Consider the following 15,335-nt stretch of genomic DNA (forward strand, 5'->3'; position numbering starts at 1 on the left):
CTCCAGGCACTAGCTGTGGTCCCAGCTGCCCATCCCACCCACTCCCCGCCCTCCAGGCCTGTGCACTCACCTGGCGATGAACCGGGCTTCTGAGTGGCGGCAGGCCACGAAGAGGCCTTTGATGATCTCTATCTTCTTGGCTGTGGACTGACAAGGTGAGGGAAGTGTAGTCAGGGCCCAAGGGTGAAGGGTGGGGACCACACCTCCTCCCGGCCACCCAGCTGCCTGGGAAGCTGCCACCCTTGGAATGCCTGCCCCCCCACTGCACCCCACTTCCCAGCCCCCCAGCCCCATGCTCAGCAGACAGGGCCTGCTTGCCTCCCTCCCTCCCTCCCTAGCTTTACTCAGCAAACAATGCTAGAGTCCTGTCACACAGCAGGCACTAGGTGGAATGCCAGAACGTCAAGAGGAGGTTCCCACAGTCTCAAGTGGGAAGAAGGAAAGGAGATCTGCCCCCTCGTAGAACTGGAGTGATCCGGCCCCCAACAGTCTAACCAGCAGCCGGCATGCTGCAGGCACAGCCTTGGGACCCCAAGGCGAAGAGCAGAGGGTCCGGGGTCCTGGGGCAAGCCCCCTGCCCCACTCACAGCACTGCCAGTGAGCCGGGCGATGTCTCGGAACCTGGCGAAGACCCCGGCGGCGGTGAGGGCAGGCGGGGGCAGCATGAGCCTCTGGGTGCTGCGGCTGTTCTCGGCCACCAGCCCCACATCACCCTTCTCGGCCGCCTCAGCCCGGACAGACTCGAGCTGCCGACCTAGGGGGACAGAGGCCAAGGAGCAGGGTAAGGCGTGTGGGGGCGTGTCAGCTCTCTCTGGCAGCCTGGACGCACTTGCTCCAGCCACGTGCGCCTGTCACAAGCCCCCAACCGCCCACCCCTAATGCCCACCCACTTGTTGAAACAGCTCGTTAAACATCGGTGTCCCGCTGCACCAGGTATAATGGGCCTCTTAGGTGGCACAGGAGCGAGGCCAGCAGCTGGATGAGCACATCTGCACTAGGGGAGATGCCCGGTGTCGGTGTGCAGGTGGGATCCAAAGCCTCAGGGTGGGAGGAGGTCACCAAGGAGCGAGCGTAGAGAAGGTGGCGAAGGCACCCTCGCCTGCCCCCTAGTTGGGGGCGAACACCCTCCAGCAGTGACGAATAGGCCTTCACTTCTTTAACTGTTACTCCTACTTTTTGAAGTCACCCACTACTTTTAAACACACTGGACATGTCCTGGCCTGACTCGTTGTCCAGACTGGGCCCCACGGGCACCCCTCACTCTGAAAGCTGGGGGCTGGGAAAATGGAGATTCTCTCATTGTCACAACAGCTGGGACCAGCAGTGCTCACGCCATCGGCACCGCCCGTTCCTCCTCCCTGCAATGTGAGCAGCTGAGGGTAGGCAGCTGCCCAGCAGCGCCACGGGCTGTGGCCAGCCAGCCCTCCTGTGCTGTGTCCTTAGCGCTAAGGTGCTTAGTGTCACTCTTCTCTATCATGAAAAGAAACCAGAGGTGACATAACCTACTGCCGCTGTAACTGCAGTACAGGCCCTAACGCTAACTCACACAAGGGAGTGAGGGAACTTGTGGTGGAAGAGCCAGATTCCATCTTGGGCTGCCGGGCTGCCGCTCAGGCGGATGCAAGCAGGCAGAGCGGAGTGGTCGGGCCTCGCGCCTGTTTGTGGAACCGCACAAACGGGGCGGCACCAAGTGCAAACTTTCGGTTTCGTGTGACGTGCAGATGTGCACCGTCCACGGTGACAGCATCTCCGAAATGCTGACCCGCTCTCAACTAGCCTGCGGCTGGCAGGCCTCGGGGTCGAGGGGACGCCAGAGCTGAGTGCTAACATGCTGAGGGCGGGGCTCCCCATTTCCGACAGCCCACAGACACAGGCGCAGGCAGAAGTGACACACTTCCCCCGAATGGGCCTGCCCCTCTCCCGTGTCCTGTCCAGGTTGTGGTCCCACAATCCACCGAGTCGTCAAGCACAATGCCCCGACTCCCAGAGCCCAGCGGGTCCCTCTTGCCCTCTCTCTCTCCACTCCTGCCCTCACCTCTGCTCCCTGCAGCCCAGCTTCCTCCCTAGACCCCGACTTTCCCTTCCCTCCTCCACACAGCCTCAGAACAGCCCTGCCTCTCCACTGCTCATGGTCCTTCCCTAGCAATAAACACCATGCACTGGCCGCCCATGGCAGGCAGGCCAGGCCCCTGAACACACCACCAGCCTCTCTGTAAGCACTGGGGTTCAGCCCCTGCAGGCCCAGGCTCCACACACCCCCCGTCTTTCTCATCTCCCCCGGGCCCTCCTGGCTCTACTGCTCTGTCCCTTAGGACCTCACCTCTCACTGAGCCCTGCCCCCAAATCCGGCGCTCTGCCTGCAGCATCTGTCCCCAGGCCCTCCTCTCCATCCCCAGGGCCCGCCTCAGTGCAGGCCCCAGTCCCCCCTCACCTAGACCCCGTACCCCATACCCCAGCCACTCGTCCACCAGGCCCCCCTTCCCTCACTGCTTGTCTTTCTTCTGAGTCCCTCTCCATTATCTCAGGGCCTCCCCACCACCAATACCTTGCCGTTTTCTCCAAGCTCCCTCCTGCCGGAACTTTCCACACAGCCCTCCTTACCTGTGGCCTGGCCACCGCCTTGAGAAGGACACCATCCCCAACGCCAAGCTCCAGGCCCTGCTGGGGTGGCCCGAGGCAGTTGAGACTGAGGTAGTAGGATGGGGAGGAGGTCTGGTAGGTGACAGGGCCACCACAGAGCGAAGCAAGTGCTCAGGGTCTCCACCATCCGGAGCCTGGAGAAGGGGAGCGACTGCCAGGCACCGACTGCCAGGCACGGGACAGAGGCGGACAGCACCCGCCCCCTGGCCCGCCCCACAGCCAGGCCGCCTGATCAATTACCGAGCAGAAACCTCCTCGATCTTCTCGAATGTCCGGGCCACAGCCAGATAAGGGACCCTGGGGAAGGAGAGGAGACGCAGAAGCAGCATGGATAACCCACGCCGGCCCCTCACCCCGCCTGCCTCCCCATGCCGCCCTGGAGCAGCCTTGCTGATGCCTGGATGCACGCCTGCCTGTAATCCCGCGGCCCCCGGGGTTTTCTCTCTGGTCCCCAAAACACGAAGATACTTGACAGCATCATCCCACTGAGGCCCCCCAGAGTGGGCCTCCCCCAGTGACAGGGCTGTGCAGGCAGGGACAGGACTCACTTCTGGCCCTGCTTCCAACAGGCGTCGTGCACAGGGTGGTAGCTGTTCTTGGCAGGGTTGTAGCTGCCTGGGTCCAGCGGGCTGTGGGGGCAGAAAGGAGAGCAGACTGGGTGCACGGCCGGGTCCCAGGGAACCCTTCCTCCAGCAAACATGTACCAAGCACCTGCTAAGGGCCAGGCACTATGCTAGGCCCAGGTGTAAATGAAAAAAGTTTGCTAACCTGGAGCTCTCATCCGAGTGGGAGAGTCTGGGGAGGGAAACACATAAACAGATAATTTTAGATATTAAAAAAATATTCAGAAAACAACTAGAAACCAAGTAGGATGGCGGGTGGCTGGGGAAGGGGTGAGGGGAGACCCCAGGGCAGATCGGCACGAGGGGTGAGCAGAGTGCGTCCAGGGAAAAGAGCATTCCAGGCAGAGGACCGGCAGGTGCAAAGGCCCTGAGGTGGAGACTCGGCCGATGTGACCGGGGAGCAGGAAAGGGGCAGCGTGGTTCTGGTGGAGCAGCAGGACCCAAAAGTGTTTTCCAGTCTGCTCAGAGAGGCCCTGACAGCCCTGGGCCTCTCAACCAGCGCCCCTCACGGACTCTGGGAGGACAGCACGAGGCCCCCGGGTGCCACACAGTACCAGGCACTGGGCTGCGAGCACTACAGCTGTTGGCAGTCGGCCCAGTGGGGCACTGCTGCATTTCCAGAGCAGGGAGCTGGGGTGCAAACGGGTCTCCCCACTGGCCACATGGCTAGGAAGTGGCATGGCCCCGGAAACAGCTCTGATCCTCCACAGCATCGAAGCCTCGAGCTGACCCTGCCAGAGCCGCCACAGCCTGGACCGCAGTCAGACCCCCCCGGGGTTCAAACCCCTGCCGCATCACCGACCCGCTGTGCCAACCTGTCCCCATCCCCAGACCCCGGTGTCTCCATCCACACGATGAAGCCACCAGGAGTCCTACAGTGACAGGTGGTCGTGAGCGTGAAGGAAGAAATTAGGGTGAGGGTTCCCACTCCTCGGTGCATCATGTGGGGAGCATTTTAAAGACAACGCTGGCCCTGCAGCCTCAGGCCTGTATCTGTACAAAACTGGGGGACTGAAGGGTGCACAGGACTCAGGGGACTCCTTCAGCTTTTCAGCCAGTCCTTGTGCAGACAGGGTCGTGGAAGGCTGAGCGGGACGGAACAGGCGTGGGGCTACACTTGGGGAGTCATGCGGACTCAGCGTTTAATGAGTGGCAGCTGTTCTGGTTGCTTCTATTGTTATTACAAGAGGCAGCAGAGCACACTGGGTAAGAAATTCCACAGCCAGACTGCCTGGTTCACACCCCCACTCTGCCACACTCCCTGTCTGTGCCTAGGCAAGGCACCAAAGTCAATAACGATAACAATAACAACAACAACAATAATAATAGCAGCAGCTACAAACTTGCTGAGCTTAGCCAGAGCCGAGCCCTAGTCTAAATGCTTCCAACCCTCAGGAGACCCACACAGAAAGGCTAAGTCACTCCCCTGAGGCCACACAGTGGGCAAAGGTGGAGCTGGGACTTCCCACCATTCCCCGTGCCGCCCTTGCCCCCACACCTTACTTCCCTCGTCTGGGAAATGGGAACCGACAGACCCTACACGCAGTGGTGCGCGGGGCACACAGCCCAGCGCCTAGGATGCCGTTTTGCCGAGATGCTAACTTTCTGTCATGGATACGACCCTATTTGTCATGGGCATGGCCTCACCCCCACCTCCCTACGTGACTGGAGGAAGACGACCTACCTCTCCAGACTAAGCATTCCAACCAACACCTGAAAAATGGCTAAAACACCTGCTTCTCCACGGGACTCCAGTGGAGCTGAGAGAGAAGGCTTTGGCGCTGTACCTGACACAGTAAGTACCCCAGAAAAGGAGGGGGACCGGGGTCCCACCGTGCAGCCACACGCTGGGCACGATGCCATTTCACCTCACTGAGAAGGGCCCAGCTGGGGTGCAAAACTGACGTTAAGAATCCCCAAACATTTTTATTCGTATAATTAAAGCTGAAAACTTTTTGTGATTTATCGGTCTCTCTGTTTTGGAAGCCTACCATAAGGTCCAAGAGATTTGGGGCTCACTGCACAATTCTCTCCAGCCCGCCGTGCTCTCTATCGCAGCAGGAGGGCACTGACTCACCCCTTGGGCTCCTCCTTTCTTGGGGTGCCAGGCCCCGCTTCCCTTCACTTCCTTCTTGACTGCTGGCTTCCGGGGGGCTGGGGGAGGAAGCCAGGGGAGGTGAATAGACTTTCTAACTCGCAGGAAGGCCATGATTTGCAGCTGTCCGTGGAGGAAAGCCCCACCCGCGTCCTCCCTGTGCCACCCAGGGGAGGGGGGGCACGGGAGGAGAAACTACTGAAGAAGCTGCTGAGCGTCTTGGGAGCTCTGGGCGGAAGGCTTCGCCCGGTCCTCTTCCCGGGCCTCAGGCTCTGAGCTGCTCTTCTTGGCGGGGTCTCTGCGTCTAACGCAAGATAGGTCAGACAGTGACAAGGCACACTCTGCCCACCCCGAGCCTTTTTACTTTCTAACCGAGAGGTTACTCTGACCCTGTAAAGGGAAAAACCTAGCCAGCTCTGCCCTTTTCCTCTGCCCGGCAGAGTGCTAAGACTGATGATGCATTTTTGTCAGTGCCAAGTCGTGCAACTCCAGCGTTTGGCCAAAACCGGAGGCTTAGGAAAGCGGTAAAAAGAAACCTCAGACCAGAAGAAAATGCCCCCGCTTCTGCAGCTGCAAAACACCAGGCAGCCCACTCTGCAGCCTGTGAAGGCCCCGTGGCACTGCTCCTGCCCCAGGAGCCTCCCGGCCCTCAGATGCCAGGGCTGGTTCTATGGCTCGAGGGCGATGCCAACCTCTAAAGTTCCTCAACGTGGGCTGGTGGTCTAACCTGAAAACTTATCGCTCAATCAGTTATACTTGGCACCTAGGATTTCTGAAAGCTGTATTTTGTTGGAAAATAACTGGCTCTTTGCTTTTTTTTTCTCACATGCATGCAGAAAAATAAATTACAAAACCTAGAATTCCCCAGAATTCACATTTAAACAGCGCATTTGAGAATCTACATCTCATTTCCATGAATTGTCCACCAGACGCCTGACCCCAAAACCGGAGAAGGGGCAGCAGGGAGAGAGGACTGGAAACTCACTGCAGGTGTCCTGGGGCTCAGAGGGCGTCTGCAGCGGCCCCCCTTCATCTGCTTCCTTCTCCTTGGCCCCTTCTGGCTCTGGGAGGCTTTCTGTTGGGGTCTCTGCCTCTGACGACACACAGAGAAGCAAAAAATCACTTTGACCTCCATGGACGTTTCTACTCCCAAGACACCGCCCTGTCTGTTCTTTTCTGAGCCAATCAGGTGTGTCTGCAAAGCGACAGGAGGTGGGGCCTGGGAGGGAACCCGCCCCCAAGGTTCACCTGTGCAACCAATCAACGCCAGTCTTTACCTACAAGCTTTTAGTTTCAAATTATTCACCACAGAATTAGAGTTATATATGATAGTGCATTATAGATTATAATAATTTTTAAAACTGGAAAAAGTCATACCTCCAGGTTAACAATAAAAATTACATAAACTAACTTGGGAAAAATTTATCTTGGTAGAAAGAAGCCTTCCACCCCTACACCCCTCAACAACTGACAATTTATAGTAAAATTTGTTACTGACAAAAAATTGCCAAAGAAATCTCCACCAAATTCAAATCTTTCCCAGGAAAGACGAGCTCAATAAAGACCTTTATGGCTGTATCTCCCACATGTCACCAAAATGCAGCTGACAGGAACTCAATACTGTATAAAATCCCGTACTTTACACGGGATATTTTAGTTTGCAGTACGGGGTCACACTCCTTGCAGTTTGAGGTTACCACGTTTTTCAGACTTTAAGATGCGCACCCCCCCAATGTGGGAGGAAAGGGGGGTGGCGCCTTATAGTCCGAATGGAGGTTACCTGGCTCCCTGGCGGAGGGGGTGGCACATGGTGGCCTATGTTATTGATGTTATTAAATATTTTGCCACATTTTTTGTTTCAAAATTTTTTTCCTATTTTCCTCCTCTAAAACCTAGGTGTGTCTTATGGTCCCAAAAATTCGGTCTACTTCTGTCGAGCGGGACTTCCACTGGCTGCTGGGACCGAAACCAAGCACTGTACAGACCCCGGCATGGGGAGGGACACCGGAAATGCGGGCGGCAGTCTGCGACCAGACTGGTCTTGAGAGACCGTGCAGCGGCCCGGAGACATCCTATTAGTAGGTCATGGTCATTATTCAGAAGCAAATAACAGTATTACTTTTCCTTTCACGTGTGTGCATGACTTTCCTCAAGGGCCCAAGCTCCTAGAATATAAATAGTTGTTTGGACATCACCAGTCAATAAACGGAACTGGTGCGGAACCGGCCGGGGGCGCCACAGAAAGCTGGAAAACTGACTGCGATGCTGAGGCACTGTGGACACCTGGGAGCCTCTGCTTCCTGGTAAAACTTATAAAAGAAACCCTTTAGAGAAACGTATTTCCAAAAAGTAAAGATATAAATGGAAAACTAAACTGAGACAAATGACTGTCCCTCCAAATGCTCTCCTAATAAAAATCCCTGGGTGCTGTGGGGGTTCTGGCAGGTGTATTTAGAGTCACGGACACAGGCTTCAATCAGTGGGGTCCCAACACCTGTCCTCTCAGACAGGCCCCATCCTTCCGGATTACACACACACACCACACACACCCGGTGCCTCACCTTCTTCCTCCCTCTTCCTCTTGGTCTCTCGGTCCTTGTCCCTGTTGTGCTCGTCTAGGACATCCTGAATCGTCCGTTTAGAAAGCTGCTTCCGAGCTGGGAAGGCAAAGGCCGAGGCGTGGCTGCCTCACTGGCCCATCTGCCCCAACCTCATGGAACTCAGCACCACGCCCGCCCCTCTGCCCACCATGAGGGGCCCCCCTGAAAAGGCTCCGGGTCCCCTCCTTCTCCTCCTGCCCATGGCTGCTGCCCCAGCGCAGGCCTTGTCCTTCGGACTCTGCAGCCTCCTGGCTGTGTGACCACAAGCAGGTCACTCGGTCTCTCTGTGCCTCCTTCTCTACCGTCTTCGGAGACCCCCCAAACAGTGAGCAGTGACAACGCCACAGACTGGGCCTGGCCCCGACCACAGCAGATGCTCTCCAGGCCCCACCTGCAAGCCTAGGATCTACCACCTCCGTGTGTCCTGGACAGGTTTTCTAGAACCCCAGAAGCCTGGAAGCGGCAGGGAATCAACAAGCCCAGAGAGTTCCTCTCACCCAGTGACTTCGGGGTGTTGGCGTGCAAGCACCCTGGCGCCTCACACTTCCAGCAGGTAGTTCTGAACATGCAGGTGGGCCGATCCCCAGGGCTGCCCCAGGAAAGGGAAGCCCTAGCTGCCCCTGCGGCAGCCGATCTAAGAAACATCTTCTACTGGTTGACTCTCCTTCCCGAGTCTCTGTCTTCTCTGCACCTCCCACCTCCCAAGAACCGATTTATACTTGAATCCTTGTTTCAGAGCTCCAGAGCCTATTTCTAGAAGGTTCCAAGTTGAGACCCTAACTCACGGTGAAGAGGAGGCAACTGAATGACTTTCGTCAACTCACCTTCTCCCTGGTCTCTGGGCTCTTTCCCACGGCCCAAGCAGGCCTCCCATCAGCATGGCTGGAACTGCCCTCCCCTGCTCCAAAGCCGCCCCCCTTTTCCCACCCCCCCTCCAGGATAAAGTCCAAGTGGCCACCCCATCCCACCATCCTACCTAACTCTCTCCACTGACCTTTGAGCTTCCCACGCAACACAATCCACTTCCTCTCCAACGTCACTGAATTGCTTTGTCCCCAAACATACCACACTATCACATTTATGGGCCTTTGCACACGCTGTGTTCTTTAGCAGCCATCTGGGACAAAGCTCAGATGTCACTTCCTCTAAAATGAGTCCCCTCTCAACCCAGAGCCAATGCTGGGGTCAGCCCTGAGCCACTCGGCTATCTTGTTACAACCACCTGTCCTGCAGGTCTGACCCTGCCCTCCCAGCTCACAGCCTCCCATGGCTCCCCAGCCCCACAGGACACAGCCCAGGCTCCTTAGCCCCCGGCAAGACCCTCTGGGAGCCAGCCCCTGCTCTCCCCTCCACATCCTCAGTCTCCCTGCTCTGCACCACTGCGCTGTCTTCTCCAGAAACGCTGACTTGTGCGGGCTCTGCAGACGCGCCAGGCCACTGCACCTCGTGGCCTCAGCACGGCCGCTTTTGGCGCAACACCTCCCACTGCCCTTCCTCAACTCAGCGAACCCCGACCCGTCCTCCAGGTCTCGGGCTATGGGCTGGCTCCGCTCTGTGCTCCCACAGCACTCTCGTCACCATGGTCATTTCTCATGCCACACCACCCAATGGAAATACGTGGTGGGCCACCTACCTCGTCTTAGACTTTCTAGTACCCACAATGAAGGAGGGGAAAAGCAGGTGAGTTACATCACCTGCCCCAGGTCACATAGCCAGTGGGTGGTGGAGCTCTGTCATTAACCACACACTAAGACCGGAGCTGCCAGGAGAACAGCCGCCTGGTGCAGAGATCCAAGTGGGGACAAGGGCAGGCACCTGCAAGGACAGGGCCCGTGTGTCACACCTGTGCGACGCTTCGGGATGCCCGACGGGGAGATGCGCACCGGAGACGTGCCGGACAGGGAAGGGCTGCTCTCGGGAACCATGACCGGACTGGGTGGGGAAGCTGGTGGGGAGTCTGGGGCAGGCTTCTGCAAGGGGAAGAAAGGGCGATTACAGTGAGGGGAGCGGGGAGCACCCAGCTCTCTCGTTTCCCGGCAGTTGAGAGCAGAGAGGAATTCTTGCCCTCTCTCTGTGCCTCCCCACCACTCCATGCCCCCAGTCCTAGCCCCAGCTCAGGCCGTGGTCTCTCTTATCGGGGCCATTACTCGGCCCTCTCGTGTAGGTCAGGGTCCCAGACCCATCATGGACACCACTAACTCTTTCTTCTTAAGTAACAGAATCTTTGATCTTTAGCTGGACATATGATGGCCCCCTAAAGACTACACTTCCCAGCCTCTTTGCAGCTCGTGTGGCCATGCCCCTCAGTTCTAGCCAACACGATGTACAGGAAATAATTACAGACACTTCCTGGCTTATTCCCTTGATGAAAGTGCAGTGCCCTCTTTCTCCCAGTGTGGACACTCACTCGGATGAGAGCATCCAGGCAGAGCAGGTAACAGTAGGGAAGCAGCCTCACTCTCATGCTATGAGTTTCCCACAGTAAACCTGGACCTTGCATGCTCGTTAGACAGAGAGAGATTCCTACCTCCCTTAAGCCACTGTTATCTGTGCCTGGGTTTCAATACTAGCTCATTTTCTTGCAGGGCCCTGTGGCAGTAGCCAAGCAACTGCCTTCCGCTCCCATCCGCTCTCCCTTGCGACGCTGGGACTCTGCAAAGGCCTTTCCTGCTCTGTGTCGGTGATGTCTGTGCAGGGGCCCGAGGGGACTGCGTGAGCTGGACCCAGCTCCCAGTCACTGGCAGCGCTTGCTGGGCCTGACACACGGTGTTCCGAAGACACCGGCAGACTCCGCCCAGTGCCCTTTCCTCAAAGACCCAAGCCCCAGGCCCACACAGCACCCCCTCCAAACCCACCCGAGGCCCCAGCACCCACCCGCCAGCATTTCTACCAGGAAGGTCTGAATTTCCGCTCCATAGCCTGAGGGGCGGGAGCTGCACCCTGAAGTGGCCACCTCAACGATGACTTGCTCACAGTTCTCTTCTCACCCCTAGTTCATGAGTGCAACCTAGTTGACAATTCCTTATATTAAACTCCCCCTCTCTCTCCAAGTCAGTCACATGATTTCCATCTCCTATTTGGACCCTGATGGACACAGGCCCCCAAAGGGATGTTTCACTGTCCCTCTCCCACTCAAAACGTTTCCTCGGCTCCCTGGCAGCCCCAGGGCCAAGTTCAAGCTCATACAGACGCCCCTGTCCTCCTGCGCAGGATCTATGAATGTTTGATCACACAGCAAAGGGCAGTCGGGCTCCGGGCTCCAGGGAAATTAAGGTTGCTAATCAGCTGCCCTTAAGACAGGGAGTGGGTCCTGGATTACCCGGGCAACCAGAGGGGGCTAAGAAATGGAAGAGGGAGGCAGGACAAAGGTGTGACCACTGAGGAAAGGCCATAACTACTCTCTCTCTGCAAACGGCAAGAAGGTGGAAAAAGGCAGGAAATGGAGTCTCCCCTCAAGCCCCAGAAACACAGCCCTGCCCACACCTGGATTTCAGCCCCGGGAGACCAGAACTGTGATCTAATATACTTCTGTGATTTTTAGCTTCTAAGTCTGTGGCACATCATTATGGCAGCAAATGGAACACAAACCACAAGTGATCTGGGGAGGTCTCACTGGGGTGACAAGTTGGGCCCCAGGTGCAACCTGGGGGAAGAGCTGGGGAAGGTGGGGAAAGGGGGGCTCCCTAAGGGCCTTGTCCCTGTAGGGACCAGCACTGGCCTGAGCTGCCAACACCCGGGGGCTTCAGCAGGAGGAATACGGGGTCTGACCTCACCACCGACAGACTGAGAACACTGCACGTTGGACGTCACCCACAGGGCAACACGGGGGCACTTAGTGACTTCCACATGAGAGAAGGGACTGAGCCGTGGGGGTGGGGGTGGGGGTGCGGGGGCCAACGACACACTGCCTGATAACAGCAGAGACTGGAGCATCTCTGAGTCCTTCCTTTGCATCAGGTGTTCCTCCCAGACCTGGCCCATGCGCTGACGCCCATCATCGCCACACAGCCCTGGCAGGCAGGTGCCACTGTGACCTGCAGGTCCCGGCACTGAGTTGGAGTCAGGCCCACGCAGACCCGCCCGACTGCTCAGGCCACACCACGAAACCCTTCTGCCTCCGGGGGCGTGTTTCCAGAGTCCTCCCCCCAGCCCCCCCCAGCTGCTGCTGCACTCGGTTCCAAAGGCTAATGGGAATACGGTTTTCTTCCCATAAAAATGGGCAGGCTGATGGAGACCTACCTGGCCTTTGGGGGGTGTGATGGCTTCGTCCTCCTCCTCACCGTCGCTGCACAGAACCTGGGCCGCCCTCCTCCCCGGCCTCTTCACAGGGGACTCGCTCTCTGGCACCACTCTGTTCCGCTCCTTCAGCGCCACCCTGGCCGGTGGGGACATGGGGGTGTTCTGGCGGGCAGAGTGTTTCGGCCAAACACTCCAGCTTCTTCACTGTGTCTTATTTCCTTCCCTTCCTTACACGCATTCGGTGAACATTCTCTAGGGGCCTCCTGAGAGCTCCTATGTGCCCACTCTGGGATGGGTGATGCTGGGAGCAAGTGGGGCCCCTATTCAGGACAGAGACGGGGCTTCCAACATCCATTTGGAAACCCTTTCTTTTAGTCATCCAAGCCTCCGAGTTGTGTCTAGGTACATGGCCCCTCAACTACGGACTACATTTCCCAGCCTCCCCTGCTGCTAGGCATGGCCACCTAGTGAGTTCTAACCAATAGGATCCACTGCTTGCCCTCACAAAAACCCAGGTCCCAGGATAACCTACCAGTATGGAGCTACCTTCCTGCCCCGTGCAGCCCACACACTCCCCACACCGGCTCTGAGGAGCGTCCTGGTAAAGGACACAGGCAGAGGCCATCAAAATACAGTGCAGTATGGACGTGGTTTAAGGCGCTGATTCCGACAGGTGCCTGCACTCCGGCCAATGGGACCAACGTGAAGACAGACATCTCCCCAGGGAGGCCGGTGACGGCACTCACTTTATGGAGTGTCATCAGAAAGAATGAGGTGGGTTGATACAAAGCATTGTGGAAAGGGCTTTAAAGGACATTTTTGGTAAGGAAAAAAGCAGGTAATCAACGCTATGAGGAAGTGCAATTGATTTTATTCGCTGCTAAAACCATAGGACCTGGAACAGTGCCTGACACGCAGAAGATACTCAATGGGTATTTAGTGAATATTTAGTGAAGTGAATATGTATGAGTCCATGGATATAAAAATATGTATGCTTGCCAGTTTGTATCTGCAACTTGCATATATAATAATCTAGCTTCTGTTATTTAAAAATAAAGGAGCATGGTTCTCAGGATCTGGTGCACATCAGGCCTATGCCGCCTCCCTGAGATAGAACAGCGGCCAGAGTGACAGCCCGCTGTACCATACATACGTAAGGGAACACTCGCCTGACACACAGTTACGCAGCACCTGTTACGTGTTAGGTGCGTATGTGTTTACAGGCGTGTTGGAAAGGACACGCCTGAAACGGGTAAACATAGTTCCTCTAGACAGTGAATACTGGAAGGACTTCAAAGTTTTCACTTCACCGACGTCTCTGGGCTGACACATTAACAATCACCATGTGTGATTCTACACGGGGGGACCCACGCTAGACGGTGAATGTATACCCGAGCATGGGGGACACACACAGAGACTGCTGCAGCATGGGCTGGCTCAGCCTCGATTTGGGGACACCCTCGATATCACCAGTAGGGGATTAAAACAAAGCACCGGGTAGGAGGCAAAAAGGATAAGACAGTCCTCTGTGACGACAAATGGAAATCTCTGAGTCATAATGTTGCTAAAGAAAGCACATTTAAGAACAATATACACAGCATAATATTTTTTAAAAAAGTGAAAATGTATCACATAAAACTACATATGCACATACAGCACATACATAGCAACATACACACAGAAGGGGCAGATCTGAAGACTGGGAGTGTCGGGAAAAGTACGACTTGACTATTACCCCTCGCCGGAGCCAGTGGGTGAACGAACCGAGCACTGTTCTACAGCTGCACAGGCGTTAAGTCACTGAACCCACGCAGAAAACCCGACAGAGATTGCGATACCGTTACACACCGGGAAACTGGCACACAGGAAGTGAGGTTACTTGCTCAGGGTCCCAAATTGGGCATGGGAATGAATCTAGGTTGAGTCCACACTGGGGCAAACTGATGGGTGTAGGGATGATCATGTGACCCAAGCAGGGCCCTTCCCATGAACTTGTGAGGTAGATGCTGGAGGACAGAACATTGCTCTCTTCTCCTTAGGTGAGCTGGCATTGAAATGTGGCCAGTGGCCAGCTTCTCTACCTCTTGGAGAAAGTCTGTTCTAGAATGAAGCTGAGATGTCTGGAGCAGAGCCCCAAAGATGACTCTGAGGCCCTGGATACAGCTGTGCCTGAAGCTGGGCATACCTTTGCACCTCCCAGTTACTGAAGTCATAAATTCCCTTCGAACTCCTGAGACATTCGGAACTGAGTTTGTAACACTTGCAGCCAAGAGAGTCGTGACTGATAAAGGAACAAATGCACCACATCCCAGCCCCATTACGTACTTTGGAGGGGGCTCTGTCTCTCTGATGCTGTCGGACGCCTCCTCTGGCTTCTTTGCTTTGCCCTCTTTCTTGGGTTGGAAAAATGACCTGGAAGAAGGCAGGAGGGAGGAAGGGGGATGAGAGCAGCACTGATAGCCCCTCCGATCCATCATTCTCTCTGTGGCTTCTGATACCAGTTCCTGTCCTAGCACATAAGGGATGTCGGACAACCCCCTTTGACAAGGAAACAGAAGCTCAGACAGAAGAGACAACACTCTGATCTTTTTTTCTGCCCTAACCCAACCTGAAAGATATGACACACCCCCATTTTCATTCAACAAGTTGTAACTAAGCATTTATTGTGTGCCACGGACAGATTGGCTCCAGATTTCTCATCACACGAGACAAATGCAGCCTGGGATCTGCGTGAGCCACCATCTCCGGGGTCAGCGGGTCAGCGTGGTGGATGTCCAGGTCTGGGTCTGTCTAGAATTCACCCCCACCTCCCGATAACAGTTCTCCACTTCTGTCTTGGGATGCCCCCTCCCCAAACTGCTGAGTACATGAGATCTGTATGAGCCTGCCCTTTCACTCATGACCTGGGTGGGCACATGCTCCAGGCCTGGCCAGTCAGAGCCCTGCATCCCTGTTTCTGGGTCAGGGACCAGCATGGGGCGTAAGCTGGACCAATGAAACAGGAGTCTATCTTTGCAACAGCAGGGAGGGAGACTGCCTCTTTCTGCTGAGATTAACTCCATGGCACCAGCGCCTGGGAGGAGAATGTCCCGCACAACATGGAAGAAAGCAGAGCTGAAAGACTAAGACAAGATGAAG

General features: G+C 56.1%; 1 protein-coding gene across 1 annotated transcript in view; it reads right to left on the reverse strand.

Annotated features, from left to right (window-relative positions):
* LIG1 (DNA ligase 1) overlaps positions 1 to 15,335 on the reverse strand; it is a 30,395-nt gene that overhangs the window by 12,008 nt on the left and 3,052 nt on the right. Inside the window, 15 exon segments of the mRNA XM_036012483.1 lie at positions 71 to 147; positions 588 to 754; position 1,125; positions 2,602 to 2,694; positions 2,696 to 2,774; positions 2,881 to 2,937; positions 3,189 to 3,269; positions 5,341 to 5,381; positions 5,383 to 5,417; positions 5,558 to 5,662; positions 6,344 to 6,451; positions 7,920 to 8,015; positions 9,802 to 9,928; positions 12,198 to 12,333; positions 14,523 to 14,609. Coding sequence (XP_035868376.1) covers positions 71 to 147; positions 588 to 754; position 1,125; positions 2,602 to 2,694; positions 2,696 to 2,774; positions 2,881 to 2,937; positions 3,189 to 3,269; positions 5,341 to 5,381; positions 5,383 to 5,417; positions 5,558 to 5,662; positions 6,344 to 6,451; positions 7,920 to 8,015; positions 9,802 to 9,928; positions 12,198 to 12,333; positions 14,523 to 14,609 — 1,290 coding nt within the window.

Source organism: Phyllostomus discolor, chromosome 12 (genome assembly GCF_004126475.2).
Source record: "Phyllostomus discolor isolate MPI-MPIP mPhyDis1 chromosome 12, mPhyDis1.pri.v3, whole genome shotgun sequence".
NCBI classification, from domain to species: Eukaryota; Metazoa; Chordata; class Mammalia; order Chiroptera; family Phyllostomidae; genus Phyllostomus; species Phyllostomus discolor.